The 14,073-nt window shown below is 52.1% G+C and overlaps 1 protein-coding gene across 3 annotated transcripts in view; it reads left to right on the forward strand.

Annotated features, from left to right (window-relative positions):
* The first annotated feature begins 4,090 nt into the window (after positions 1-4,090).
* LOC127539783 (tumor necrosis factor receptor superfamily member 23-like) overlaps positions 4,091-14,073 on the forward strand; it is a 37,303-nt gene continuing 27,320 nt past the window's right edge. For 2 of the 3 annotated variants that reach the window (XM_051964115.1, XM_051964116.1), the window contains exons 1-4: positions 4,091-4,238; positions 4,603-4,728; positions 5,743-5,854; positions 7,225-7,298. In XM_051964115.1, the coding sequence (XP_051820075.1) occupies positions 4,121-4,238; positions 4,603-4,728; positions 5,743-5,854; positions 7,225-7,298 (430 nt within the window). In that variant the 5' untranslated portion in view covers positions 4,091-4,120. The remainder of the gene's footprint in view (positions 4,239-4,602; positions 4,729-5,742; positions 5,855-7,224; positions 7,299-14,073) is intronic. The other variant, XM_051964114.1, reaches the window with a different exon arrangement.

Consider the following 14,073-nt stretch of genomic DNA (forward strand, 5'->3'; position numbering starts at 1 on the left):
TTGGAGGCCCCCTCCTCTTCCTCCTAGTCCGTGTGTGGATGGGTGCCACTGCCACCCCACTGCCTGCTTCGGTCCATTGCCTTCCGGGGGACAGTCGGCGGACCCGGCCACCTAGATACTTCTTCCCCCTCTCCTTCTCCTTCCCTCTTCCCCCTGCCCCTCCCCCCCCACCGCCACCCCCCCACTGCCCTTCCCCCACCGCCACCCCCCCACTGCCCTTCCCCCACCGCCACCCCCCCACTGCCCTTCCCCCACCGCCACCCCCCACCTCCTCTCCCCCCAGCCGCGCACGAGCAGACATGAGAGCGCAGGTGTGTAACGCGCCAGCCCCGGTGCCCGCCACCACCCAGTCAGCTGGGGCGCCGGGAGAGCCTCCGAGCAAAGGGAGCCCCAAATATCTCAGGCTTTCAGAGTTCTCCCGAGTGGGATTTCCCGTTCTTTTGCTGCTCTTGTGTCAAAATTCTGTTTGCTTTGGGGGATTTGCAACTTTGCGACGCTCTTTTTAATTGGTGTTTTGCTGGTTTCTATGATTTTCTAAGTAAACCATCATATGGATGGCGAGTAGAGGCCATTTGGGCTCCTTTTTGCTACGCTATGTCTTGAGGTCACGTGCCTCTCTTCACACACACACACACCACACACACACACACCCTCACCCACCCCACCCCCGCCCTCACCCCCCCCCACCCCACCCCCCGCTCTCTGGGACCAGCAGCTAGGTAGGAGTTATTGGATCCTGGGACTTGGAGAGTTGAACCAACTTTGTCCAACGGTGACCCCTGGCGGTCACAACGAGAACAAACAGGCTGTGAGCTCCGCCTGCTAGAATCCCTCAGTGAGGGGCTGGGCTGGAACCAGCTCCCGGGGCTTCCCCGCCGCCGCCCGCTCTGTTCTTCCCTCTCCTCGGCCCCGCGTCCCTGCGGGCCTGGGACGGGAGAGGCGGAGCATGTCCCTGGGCGGGACGGTTCTCTCCCGGCTTCTCTGAAGGGGCCACGACGGACTCACAGAATCCAAGTCCCGGCCCAAGCAGGGCAAAGGCACGCGGTCCTTCCCTGAAACGGGGAGACCCGGCAAAGGCTGCCCCGGCTCCAGGACATGGGGGGCTGTCCGGCTGGAAGGCAGCTGGAGGCGGGGGGAGATGTGGGCTGGCTGTGCAGCTGAGGGAGAATCAGAGACCCCTCGGAGAGAGGGCAGAGGGCAAGGAGGGCACCCAGGATGGGCCTCGGAGCCCGTGGGACAGGGCCTATGGCAGGAGGAGAGCCGCGGGACAGTGGTCTTCCCCAACCCAGCTCCGATCCGAGGTGGGGGTGGGGGTGGGGGGAGACTTTTATTATGAATTTCTTTTGTCTCCAATGTTTTCATACGTTACCCACAAAGTCCAGCAGCGAGAGACAGGAGGGAAGTTTCCTTTAAAACAACTTTGGCTAATGTAAAGTACCGGGAGCCGGCACTCTGTGAACACCGCTACGGAGCCCTGTCCACGCCGAGAAGTCAGCTCAGCAGCTGGAGAGGAAGTGCAGGGGAGAGGGGGGCGGAGCCAATATGAGCAGGGGACAACGCTGCCCACATCCATCTGCCCGCTCAGTGCCGGCCGCAAACTCCCACCAAGTTCTCTTACGCAGCTAGAAAAGTAACAGCAGAGTTCTCCAGAGGGACAAGAGGTCAAGAAGTCCAAGGGAATTAGGGAAAAAACGGCCAGTGAAGGCGCCTCTCTGGGCCAGACCTGAAACTCTATCATAAAGCGGAGGCGTGAAAACCCTTCGGTCCTGGCTGAGAACCAGAGCAGTCGGGGAGCGGGACAGGGCAGGTCCAGAGAACAAATCAAGGATCCTAGGAGCCAGCGTCTGACAAACCCAGAGACCCCAGCTTTGGGGTAAGGGCTCAGTATTTGGCAAAAACTGCCGGGAAAACTGGAAACTAATATGGCAGAAACTGGGCACTGACCCTCACCTCACCTCCTGTACCAAGATAAGGTGGAAATGGGTTCATGATTCCGACATAAAGCATTGAATTCCTTGAGATGAAAAATTGTTGATGAGACTATTGCAGGACTTCAGAGCTTACAGGAATCATTGGATTCCTGGCACATGAACTAATGGACAACGGAATCCTTTTGGACTATTTCTAGGACTTATGGACATGTGCAAATTCTTCATGTTGATTCATTTGTTTGTTACCTCCCTTCTAGCCTGTGTTATATTGCTATGTGCTATTGTAATTCTGTGTAATGCCTCCCATATTGATGGATTTATGTACACTTGTTTCATACCCGTTTCAAACGAGCCCCTTTAGAAACCCGCTAATCGGATTTGATTTTCCATTTCCTTTGGTGTTTTCATCTCCCTTCCTGAGACGTCAGGGAGGGCGGGACCACCTTCTTTTTATGGTGTTTTCACTTCTTTTTTGAGCAGTCAGGGAAGGTGTGATCACCTTCTTTTTGGCCTTCTCACCTCCTTGAAAAGTCGGGGAGGTCATGACCACCCTATGTTTTAAATCAAAAGAAAGTGGGAGAGGTTGGAATCCTTACAAGCTGGTAAGTCATTAGAGTTGAGAGAAACAATGCTTATGGTTCACACCTTTGGAGCTCATACATTAGAGTTCCCAAGTCCGGAGATTCACACCTCCCACAATCCCACTCTCTCAGAGGAGGAGTCAAGCTTTGAGTTCACACCGCTAAAAGAGCATAAAAAGGAGCTGAGTCAGTGGAGTCAGTCAGTTCGGAAGATTGACAGAGCCAGAAGTCACTTGAAGAAATTGAGAAGCCAGGAGTCGTTAGATTGCCTGACGTGAAGCAATGGACAATAGATTGGTTTGGGACTATCTCTTGGCTGCTGAAGAAGGCGTGTGTGTGACCGTTTACATACCCTCCTTCTAGGACTTCCGGCAACCTTTTACAACACCATGTTGATTTATATTTGTTATACCACTACTTGTGTGTACAATTCATGTTTGTTACACATCGAGCCTGCACTGACTGTGGGGAGGGTCGTCACTAATAGCCTCTGCGTTGTTGCTATGTGCCTGTGTAACACCTCCCATGCTGATGGGTTTGTGCCTCATAAGGCCCCTCAGCCCATTACAAGGAGTCAGAGTTGAGCTAGAGACAGAAGCTGCAAGAGAAAACGTGGCGTTCTCTTCTTTTGTATAATATATGATCGTTCTCTTTGGCTGCAGTTTCTTGGGGGGTTTCTGGAGGCAGTCTTGGGGTCAGTTCAAAGTAATAATCACCTAAATACAGCCAGGAGTTAAAGCAGTTCTTTATTGTCTCTTCCAAAATAGCCCGGTTAGTTTTCTTAGAGGCTTCTCTGTGATAACCATGTATTTAAAATCAGCCGGAGTCAGGAATTCAGGTTAAGGGAAAAATCTTCAATCGTTATCGAGTGAAGAGGTGAAGAAGGATTGGGATAGCACTATGGGCAGCTGCGACAGGAAGCCAGCAGCAGAGGGGGATCGGAGGTGAAGGGCAGTCGCAATAGCAATGCGAGCAGCTGTGACAAGAGGCCAGCCAGCAGCCTCTCCTCCCCTTCCTTTTCCACTCCCCTGCCTCCACCCACCTGAATCATCATTTCCTATACAACACATCAGGACTTGCACAGAGTGGGCGGGGCCAGTCTCTCTCCAAGCTTATATATTAATAGAATATGGTCCAATGACTATTTATCCTCATGAGCTTGGGACCTCAGTGCATCAACTCGAGCCTCAGCCCATTCCACCTCTCTCCCTCCTTGGCTCCAAGGGCTCCTGCAGCTTGTCCTTTGTCGCCTCCAGCTCCCTCCGAGTCCTTCGTTCTGCTGGACTGCGGGCTCTAGCTTGTCAACCTCCCGAACTCGCTGACTTCTGGCTTTCAATCTTTTTCGCCTGCCTGACTGACTGAAGCTCTAAGAGCTTCTTATAGATGATCTCTTAAAGGTGTGAACCCAAAGCTTGACTCCTCCGAGAGAGTGGGATTGTGGGAGGTGTGAACCTCCGGACTTGGGAACTCTAATGTATGAGCTCCAAAGGTGTGAACCATAAGCATTGTTTCTATCTTTCTAAATGACTTACCGGCATGAAGGATTCTAACAGTAAAGAGTGAGATTATAAGCTGATTCGAAGAAGTTATGTTGCTTCTCTCCAGGACATGACAACGTCGGAGTCAACCCTGAGATCTACTGGGAAGGACCCAGGGCCAGAGGTGACCTGTGACCCTGAGGAGGAGTACAGACATGGGACTCACTGCTGCTTGCGCTGCCCTCCTGGTGAGAGGCTCCTCCCACAGCTTAACCATTCCCACCCCACCCCCACTCTTGGGGCCCATGGTCTGCTACTGACACCCCTCCCCCCAACTTCCCCTCCCAGGTCCCAATTGAGTCAAAAGCCTGACAAGGTTGCTTGTCTCTGGGCAATTCTCAAAGCCTCCTGTGCCTTCTTCTCTGGAATGAATCAGTGCCCCCGCTCCCGGCCCTGGAGTGCCAGCCTGTGTGTGTATGTGTGTGTGTGTGTGTGTGTGTGTGTGTGTGTGTGTGTGAGACTGTGAGTGTAATTGTGAGTTTGTGTAACTGTGTGTGTGTGAGAGTCTCGGGAGCTCCGGCACTTCTGCAGCCTCTGTTATCTCCCACCCAGGCACCCGGGTCACCCAGCCCTGCACTGCTCAGGGCACTTTGGGAGTCTGTGCCGAATGCCCGCTTGGACAATACTCGCACAAGAACGGCCTGGACCACTGCTGGCCCTGCACCCGCTGCAGGGAAGGTCAGTACGGGCTGAGCCGGACGGCCAAAAGCTTCCGGGGGCAGAGGCCGGCTCAGGGCCCCGGGCCCCTCCCCCCCACCAGAGGGCCTTGGTGGCAGACCACCGTCCCAGCGTTGCCCTCCAAGCTGCGGTCCCCAGTGAGACGGGAGGGGGGAAGCTGGGATGGGGCAGGAGGAGGAGCCAGGCCCGGCCCCCCGGGTTCATTCCCCAGATACCCCCATTGATGCCTTGCTGCCGAGGTGCCCCCTGGGGGACCGCGATGTTCCGCCCCCACGGGGCTGCGAGTCCCTCCAGGCGGGGGCTCCCTTCGGCCTCTGGGTGTCTCCTCTGCTTGGCACACAGTAGGTGCCTAATAAGTGTCTCCGAAGTGGGCGGGAAGAAGAGCTGATCTCTCCCTGGGGCGCAGGGGACCGGGGCAGTGGGGCAGGGCCTCCCGCTGCCGGCAACAGTAATGATGGCGATGACAGCAGGAGCAAGCTCAGTCACAGCATCTTTAGGGCTCGGAAAGCACGAAGACTCCTCTGCTTCTCACGGAAACTGAGGCAAACAGGAGGGCCCGGGGCCGCCCCCTTAGGAAGCACCTGTGGCTGAGCCTGAGCCTTCCTGATTCTGCCTCTAGAGCTTCCTGGGCATGACTCCCCCCCCATTCCCTCCATAGTAGAGGAGGTGGCTGATGGCAGGCTCTGGGCAGAGGACAGAAAGTGACCTTCAGGCACCAGCAAAGCTGGGCTCAGTGTGGGCGAGGGCGGCCCAGGGTGGGGGCGTTTCTGCCCAGGCGGAGGGGGGGGGTGACATCCCCACTGAGGGAGGGAGGCCTCCCCCCCTCACTCCCAGCTGCCACACGGGGTTCGGGGTCATCCAGGGTCATGCCGTGTGAGCAAACCCTCCCCCCTCTCCGCCCCCCGCCGTATTGGTGGCCACGTGACCCACTGGCGCCCTCTGGATGTGGGGATGCTCCCCTGGGAGCGGCCACCCCTGCGTTACCTTGACCCCCAGTCTCTCCCTCTCCCGCAGACCAAGAGATGTGGGCTCCGTGTTACAGGAAGAGCGACGCCCGGTGCCGGTGTAAAGCCGGACACTATTGTGAGGGGCCGGACTGTGCCGCGTGTCTGCCCTGCAGGACAAGGTGGGGCCCTGACAGAAAACCCGGGGGCTTCTGGGGGCCGCGAGAGGGGCGGGGCTGCGGGGGGCGGGGTCAGAACTGAGGGCTGCCAGGAGAAGCAGGGACTGAGCTGAGTCTCGGAGCACTGGGGGGAGGAGGGGTTGTGATCATCTACTGTCATTTAAAAGGAGTTATGTGGGGGGGTGGGGGTGGAGACTTCTGATAGGAGCAACCAATCAGACCGAAGGATCAGAGACTGTCTGCTCTGATTGGGTGGTTTGGAGAATCTGGGGGCGGGGCTTCTCACTACTTTCGGGCTGGGATGAAGCCTGGAGAGCCGGCAGGAGCAGAGAGAATGTCCACCTGTGTGGGAGCAGAAAGGCCGGAAGGGGAGAGGGGAGCCCCAAAGGCCTGGCTCTCCGGGGGCTCGTGGTCAAGGGAAGGGCGGAGAAGGGAACAAGTGCTGCCTTATTTTCCTCAATATTATCTTTTCCCAAACACCTGTAGAGTTTTCAGCGCGCCCTTTTATAGGATTCTGCGTCCCCGCTTTTTTCTCCCTCCCTCACCCCCTCTGCCCCCCCCAGACAGCCGGCGGCTGCTCCAGGCTAAACATCCAATTTTCACTCCTGTTTCCATATTGGTCACGTTGTGCTGCTCTGCCTGGGGCCCAGGCCTGCCGCCATCGGGATCTCCACCTCCAACACTCCCGGCTGAGGGGGGAGGGCAGAGGGAGGGGCAGCCCCGAGCCCCCTTGAGTGGCGGCTCTCCCTTCCTGGGGGCTCCGACTGTCACAACTTGTGGCCCGAAGCTCCTCCCTGGGCTGTGGCAGAGGGACCCAGGTGTTCCCCCCAGGCCTAAGGGGGCCCATCATGGAACAGGGGCTAAAGGGAGAAGCCAGGACTCTCTGAGGTAAAAGGAGGGAGCCCTTGGTGGCCCTGACTGCCAGGCTGGCACTTCTAGGGGCAGAGGGCTCATCTGGGGAGGGACAGCAGGAGGCTCCAAGAGACTGGAGAGGCCCCGGGCCGGCTCAGGGGGGGCTGTCCCAGCCAGAGAAGCCAGGGTGGGGCTGGAGGGGCGAGGCGGGGGCTGATCAGGGGGAGGGGAAGGGAGAGGTGGGGCAGGGCTGGGCTGGGGCTACCAGAGTGGGATCCACAGAATCCGTCTGGAGACTCCTGCAGGTCCCGGTGCTGACGGGCCCGGCTCGCCCCCAGCACCCAGGAGCGGGACCAGCGAAGGGCAGAAGCTGAGAGACCTCCCTTTGTCCCTGGGGGCAAGGCCAGCTCGGCTGCGGGCTCCCAGGATCCAGGGGAGGGGGGAGGGCGGCAGCGGGGCTGCCTGGTCCTGTCCTGCCACAATCACCGGGCTCCTGAGGCGTCCTTCTTTTCTGCTTCCAGCTGCCCAGAGGGAGAAGAGCTTCTGCAAAGATGCACTGACACAGCTGACATAGTGTGTGGGGCCCCTCCAACAGGTGAGCGGGGGGAAGCCGGGCTCTCCTCTGTCAGAAGGGGCCCGGGTGTCCCCGTGGGGCCCTGAGGGTGGTCGGGCAGAGGTCTAGAGTGCGTGTGACCTCGGGGCTCCCCTGGGCTGGGCAGAGCCCCCAGCCTCGGTCTATTGGCCGCCCCCTGGGTCCAAGAATCCCTCAGAGCAAGAGGGCCCTCAGGGTGCCCAGCTAATCCTACACCTGAATGAGGGGAAGCCCCCCCCACCCCAAGTGCCCTGGAGCTGGAGGAAGCCCCTGGGCCATCCAGGCCAGAGGTTTCCCCGTCACCCAAAGCTCCACACCCGGGTTCCCGGTGTCAGAGGCAGGACTTGGAGCTGACTCCTCTGTCCCCAGAGGGAGACCCTCTTTCCAGGGCACTTGGCCAGTTAACACTCCCCACCCCCACCCCCTGCCCCCTTGGGAGCTGCCCAAGTCCCAGCGGGTGTGGCCAGGCCTTGCCATCTGGGGCCTCTTCTCCCTGGGCTTGGGTGTCTGGTCACATTAGGAGATGACCCCCAGCCCCACCCCAAGGCCCCATTACAAGAGAAGCAGGATTTGAATCCAGGTCTCTGGACTATAGTTCAAGGCTCTCTCCTGGCCCCAGTGACCCGTTCTTTGTCGTCCTGCCGGCATCACTGTCAGAGGTGGGAGGGAGGTGAGAGTCGCCTCAGGATGGGTGGGCTCCATGCTTCCCCTCGTGGGCTCATTCTCTGCCTTCCCCTTGTAGGAGGCCCCGACATGTCATGGCTTTTGCCTCTGATTCTGTTTCTGATTGTGTTTCGGATTCTGCTTCTGGTCTTCGGTCCCATCATTTGGGGAGTCGTGAAGCGTAAGTGTTCAAAATCAAAGTCATCCCAGGCAGTTCCTGTTGAAGAGCAGCTCAATTCTCCCAGACCCTCCACAGCATCTGAAGGAGCTGCAGGGAAACCTTTGCTGACTCAGGTGTTGGAGATTGAGAATGAGATAAATTGGAGGCGGGAAGAGGAGGAAAGTCAGAGAAGAGCAACAGCCTCCCAGTCTCCTTGTCTCGGCCCCTCACAAGAGGGGATCCATCCTGGGTTGGATATTCAGCGGCCACTGTCCAATGGCTCCCATGTATTCCAACAATCCCCGTGTGTTCTGGGCTGTTCCCCTGGCTCCTGAAGGAGAACCCCAGAGGGAGGAGGCCTGAGGACTGAATGGGGGTCACAGGGTAGCACTTTCACTTTTTTTTGAGGGTTGTTTGCTGGTCCTTCCTTTTCTCTCTCCATTTTGCTTTGATTTTTCTTGTGCGTGATGAACATTTACAAGCACTGCCAAATGAATGTTTGTGGCAGGTCTCTTTGTAGTGGCCAGAAACTGGAAACTGAGGGGCTGCCCATCCATGGGAGAATGGCTGAATAAATTGTGGTATATGAACGTTATAGAATATTATTGCTCTGTAAGAAACGACCAGCAGGATGAATACAGAGAGGACTGGCGAGACTTACATGAACTGATGCTGAGGGAAACGAGCAGGGCCAGGAGATCATTATGCACTTCAACAACAATACTGTATGAGGATCAATCCTGACGGACGTGGCTCTCCAGCAATGAGATGAACCAAATCAGTTCCAGTAGAGCAGGAATGAACTGAACCAGCTACATCCAGAGAAAGAACTCTGGGAGAGAACTCATAGAATTCCCAATCCCTCTATGTTTGCCCGCCTGTGGTGTTTTTCTTCTTTAATATAATAAGATAATGGTTCTCTCTAGGAGCGAGAGCAGGTTTCTCAAGGAAGTTTTCTGGAGGCAGCCTTAGTATCAGTTCAGATCAATAATTACCCCAAATGCAGCCAGCTGGTAAAAGTTCAGATCTTTTATTGTCTCTAATATAGCCCAGTTAGGTTAGAGGCCTCTCTCTCTGCTTGGTTCCAAGAGCTCTTGCCGCTTTGTCCTTTGCTTCTGCCTCTGCTTTCTTCGGCCTCCAGAGCCAGCACCAAGTTGAATCTGTCTTGCCTCTGACAAGGCCTTCTCAATCTTCAGCTGAACTCTCGACTCGTAGCTTCTTCCTCTGAAAACTCCTCTGACTGGCCCCTTTGAAGCTCTATTTATTCGAGAGAGAGGAATTATGGGATGCGAGAGAGAGGGATTATGGGTTTCTCCCATAGTGCTCTCTGGCCTTAAGAGCTTCAAAGGAGGTGTTACAGAGTTTACTTTGTGAATCTCCCATACTTGTGAACTCTGATGAGTAAAGGTGTGAACACAAGCATTGTATCAATTAGTTCTACTTAGTACCTTCTTTCAGGTTCTGGCCCAAAACATCTTCTTGTAAGATCAGATCAATAATCTATCGACTCTAATATTAGAGTTAGCAGTTTGTAAAGATTCCAACACCCGCCTGCATTTTGGATTTCCTTCACAGGCTAATTGGACACTATTTTAGAGTCCGATTCTTTTTGTACAACAAAATAACGGTTTGGTCACGTATACTTACTGTGTATCTAATTTATACTTTAGTATATTTAACATCTACTGGTCATCCTGCCATCTGGGGGAGGGGATGGGGGGAAGGAGGGGAAAAATTGAAACAAAAGGTTTGGCAACTGTCAATGCTGTAAAATTACCCATGCATAGAACTTGTAAATAAAAACCTATTTAAAAAAAAAAAAAAAAAGAACTGCCGAGACCCCACCAGCTGCACCAAGCGGCTCCTGCTGCTCCTCCCAAAGTCCTCCCTGATGCCCAGAAGGGCTGGGCTTTTCCATTGGGCCCACAGCAAGCTGCTGGTATGTTGGGGCTGCGACCCAGCTACCCCCTTTGCTCCGTGTTGCCTGTTTCCTCCAGCCTTAATCAGGTGCTTCTGGGAGGCTCCAAAGAGGAACAGAATGCATTTAAATATATGAAGTTCCTTGTTTATATCTGATAGATGGGTATATAAAAGTGCTTATAAGATATTCTTATTTAAGTACATGGTACTTATCTCACGGTAATCATGAGAAATAAATACAATGATAATAAAATGTATTTCTGCCATGTCTAACATAGGCTGCTTGCCATCTAGGGGAGGACATGGGGGAGGGGTGAGATTGGAACACAGGGTTTTGCTAATATTAAAGAATTGTCCATGTTTTTGTTTTGGAAAATAAAAACCTTTAATTTAAAAAAAAATCAAGTCACTTTGTGTTCCCTGCCCTCTGTGCACGCTCTCTGGCCTCCCTCCCTGTCCCTTCTGCTTGCTCTCTTTATTTCCGTACCAGCCGCTCGCCGAGCCCAGCAGTCCCGACGTCGCCTTGGAATCGGTGACATTCCCACCACAGCCTCCCACTCACCACCAGGGTGAGAGCGGCCCGGCCGGCCCCGGGTGCAGGTGCTGAGCAGGGCCGCTGTTCTCCCCATTCAGAGACTGGGGGTGAAGTGGAAAAGCTCCCAGATGGGACCGTGAGGAACATGACCTTGAAACTCTGTAGTTAGAAGTTTGTTAGTATCTCTTCACTCCCTAATTCAGATGGTATCTTTAACACCTCCAGATGCTCTGCCCTAAAAAACCTAAGACCTCGACAACTTGATAAACATGAAGAAATACTGTGTTATTGCCCTCTGGGAATGGCCCCCTGAGTGTGATAACCTTTGCTCTGTCTAGAACAGCAATTCCTTTTATTATGACAAATGTAACAAGAAACATTTTGCTGTCTCCCTCTTCTTTCTATGAATAGATGGCCCCGAGACCCCCCTTGCTGACCCCTCCAATGTTGGTGTTAGGGCTCAGTCGCTAGCTAGCAATAAACTCTTAAATTTTCATTATTTTGCTGCCCTGTTTTCTCTCTGTGGGCACTTCGTTTGGAGGCTCCCCAGCGAGATAGCCTTTGGCTCTGTTCTGACAGCCAGTCCCTTTCCCTGGAGGACGACAGGGGGTTACCGGCTCTAGAGGGTGGCCAACGAGACATTCCTCGGCCTTGGACCTCGGTAACCCACCTTTGTGGACAGGAGAGGAGACATAAACTTGACTCAATTGCCTTCGAGCGCTCCGGGAACAGGCTTATTTCTGGGTGAGTCCTCAGGGATAGTAGGGCTGGCCACAGCAATAGTAACGCCTACTGGCCTCCATAGGACGCTGTCGAAGGTTGTCTGTCTGTTGTGTTCCAGAATTGTTTGTTTACTGTCTCTTTGTGTTTAAGTATACTTGTGTCTATCTGATTCTGAGTGCCCGTGGCACAGCTCTGGTTCCAAGGGCCTCTGGGCACTATCTGGTTCCCTGGGCAGTCTCTGTGAAGGCAGAGAAATGCACCAAACTGGGGCTTGGAAGCCTAAAGCTCCGTTTGGATTCTGGGAGGGAAGATTCTCAAGCTGCAACAACTTCCCTCAGGGCTATTCTAAGGCTTCTGAATAGCCCCTAGCCTGTATATGCTCAATGTTTTGTTTAATGTTGTCATTGTGCCCCATGTCTCTGATTTTTGTTCTGTGTTTGTGACTTGTCTGTTGTGTTGATTTAAAGAGCTCTGTTAAGTTTTAAGAACGATGGTTAAGAACTTTGGCAATTGGTTATTTCCATATTGCAAGTATGCTTGGTATAAAATTTTTTTGCGTGATTTTAAACTTTTAACCTGTTGTACTAATTTATAAGTAAAAGAACAGAAAACTTCACTATTTTAAACTGGTGGGGAAATGTTTGCCTGAAAAGCAGGTTTTCAGAGCCTGCCAGAGAGGAGTAACAGCGACAAAACTTTATCTGCTTAATGCCACCTGGGAAAAAGAAGTTTCTGCTAGTGGCCTTGAAACACTCGGGCAGAAGGAAGAAAAACTTAAAAAAAAACTATTTGGTTTGCTTCTGAAACATTGGGTAATTTGTTAAAGTTATGGGTTATGTTTGCTGGACATGAGGGTTTTGTAGAGTTATAAGCTATTTACTGTATTGTGAATCTTAAAACTTCTGAGGGGAAAAGGAAAGGAGAATGAAGGTGATTTATGAAAGATTGATTTGTGGGAGCAGTTGTAGGTTTGAAGGGTTTTAGGAGTGAGAACGAGAAGAGGTGGGGAAAGAGAAACAGGAGAGGATCTTTTGTCTTCAAAGGTAAAGATTCAACTCACTGCCCCCCCCCCTTACCCCCTTCCTCTTTCCCAGCCACTGCTTCTGCTACTTTAGCAATGGGGCATCTCGTAGAAGGGTTTTTTTAAATGTTTAAAGAATGTAGCTGAGGGAAAGAGAAGAGTTAAGTAGGAAGAAAAAAAGGAGGGTTTTAATGGAAGGATTTCTGTGTGGGGAAGCTTGAGTGGGAACAGGAGGGAATCTTTTGTTCAGATTTAGCTCACCTTCCTTTCCCCCTCTTCCCCCCTCTTCCCCCGCCCCAGCCCACTAAGTGTGTTCCAGTCTTTTTTATCAAGTTGAAGCCATCTGACAGGAGTAACTGTGATTTTAATGAGACAGCCTACATTTGTTTTTGTTTTTGTTTTTTTTTTGAAAACATAATGATTTCCTTGGTTAAGGAATATAGTCATAAATGTGATCTATAATTTGGTAAAGTTTTTTTTGTTAAATTATTTAATTTATTTTAATTAATTTAAATTTTATTTATTTAATATTAAATTTTATTTAATTTGTTTTTTTCCCCATTTAGTCCATTACCTATCAGGGGGATTTTCTTTTTCTTTTTTTTTTTTAATAGCTTTTTATTTACAAGTTATATGCAAAGGTAATTTTACAGCATTGACAATTGCCAAATCTCTTGTTCTAATTTTTCCCCTCCTTCTCCCGACCCCCTCCCCCCATGGCAGGTTGACCAATGCATGTTAAATATGTTAAAATAGAAATTAAATACAATATATGTTTACATGTCCAAACAGTTATTTTACTGTACAAAAAGAATCAGACTTTGAAATAGTGTACCATTAGCCTGTGAAGGAAATCAAAAATTCAGGCAGACAAGGTAAAGTTATTTTTCAAAGTTTAATTGATGTTTTAAAGAATCTTTCAGATTCTTTTACGGGGTACTTTTACGGGGTACTTTTACGGGGATATTATGTATAAGTTTTAATTGATTGTATGCCCATCATTTAAAGGACTTCTGAAAATAATAGAAACCCTACTGTGATATGTATAGGAATTCACTCTTGGGATTTATATAGGGGATGGTTATTTGACAACTCATTTGCTTGAGAGAAAAAGGGAGGGAAGAAGAGATAGGAAGTTGGGGAAACTGGTGGATTTTTCTCAAAAATACCTGGAAGAACGGGAACCCCAAGTTTCCTGTCCACTTTGCCCTAGGCACTTCTGCCCCATCCCCTATCTCACTAGTTCATGTCGAATTGGAAGTCCTTTAAGAAGTCCTTTTTCCTTTTTACTCCTTGCTTAAACCTACTGGGGTGTGACTGCTGGTTCTGCTTTAACTTTGGAACCCCTTACTCTGTCGGAGTTGCCCTGGCAGACTCCGCGTTTGGCACTTTTGTTTTTGAAACAACCAGAAATCAGACACCTTGGCACTTGGCAGTCTCCAGCCCTGAAACCCCAGGTTCTTAACTGGTATCTCAGGACTTCTCACCGTTTCAGGCCTCTGAAGTCTGGAGTTTGTCTGCCCTGATGGTGTAACTGCAGACTCTCATAGCTCTGCTCGGGAACCTGTGGCAGCCCTGCCTGTTGCTCTGGGCCCGGTGGAGCTACTCCAGGACCCACCCGGAGCGAGTCGGCCCTTGGAAGGGCGGCACAACAGGCTCGAGCTCTGCTGCTCTGTAAGTGCTGAGTTAAGGACCTGCAGACCACCTAATGCAGCAAACTGTCCGTCTCAAACTAGATTCTCTGGCTGAGATGGTG

This window comes from Antechinus flavipes, chromosome 6 (genome assembly GCF_016432865.1).
Source record: "Antechinus flavipes isolate AdamAnt ecotype Samford, QLD, Australia chromosome 6, AdamAnt_v2, whole genome shotgun sequence".
In the NCBI taxonomy this organism is placed as follows: Eukaryota; Metazoa; Chordata; class Mammalia; order Dasyuromorphia; family Dasyuridae; genus Antechinus; species Antechinus flavipes.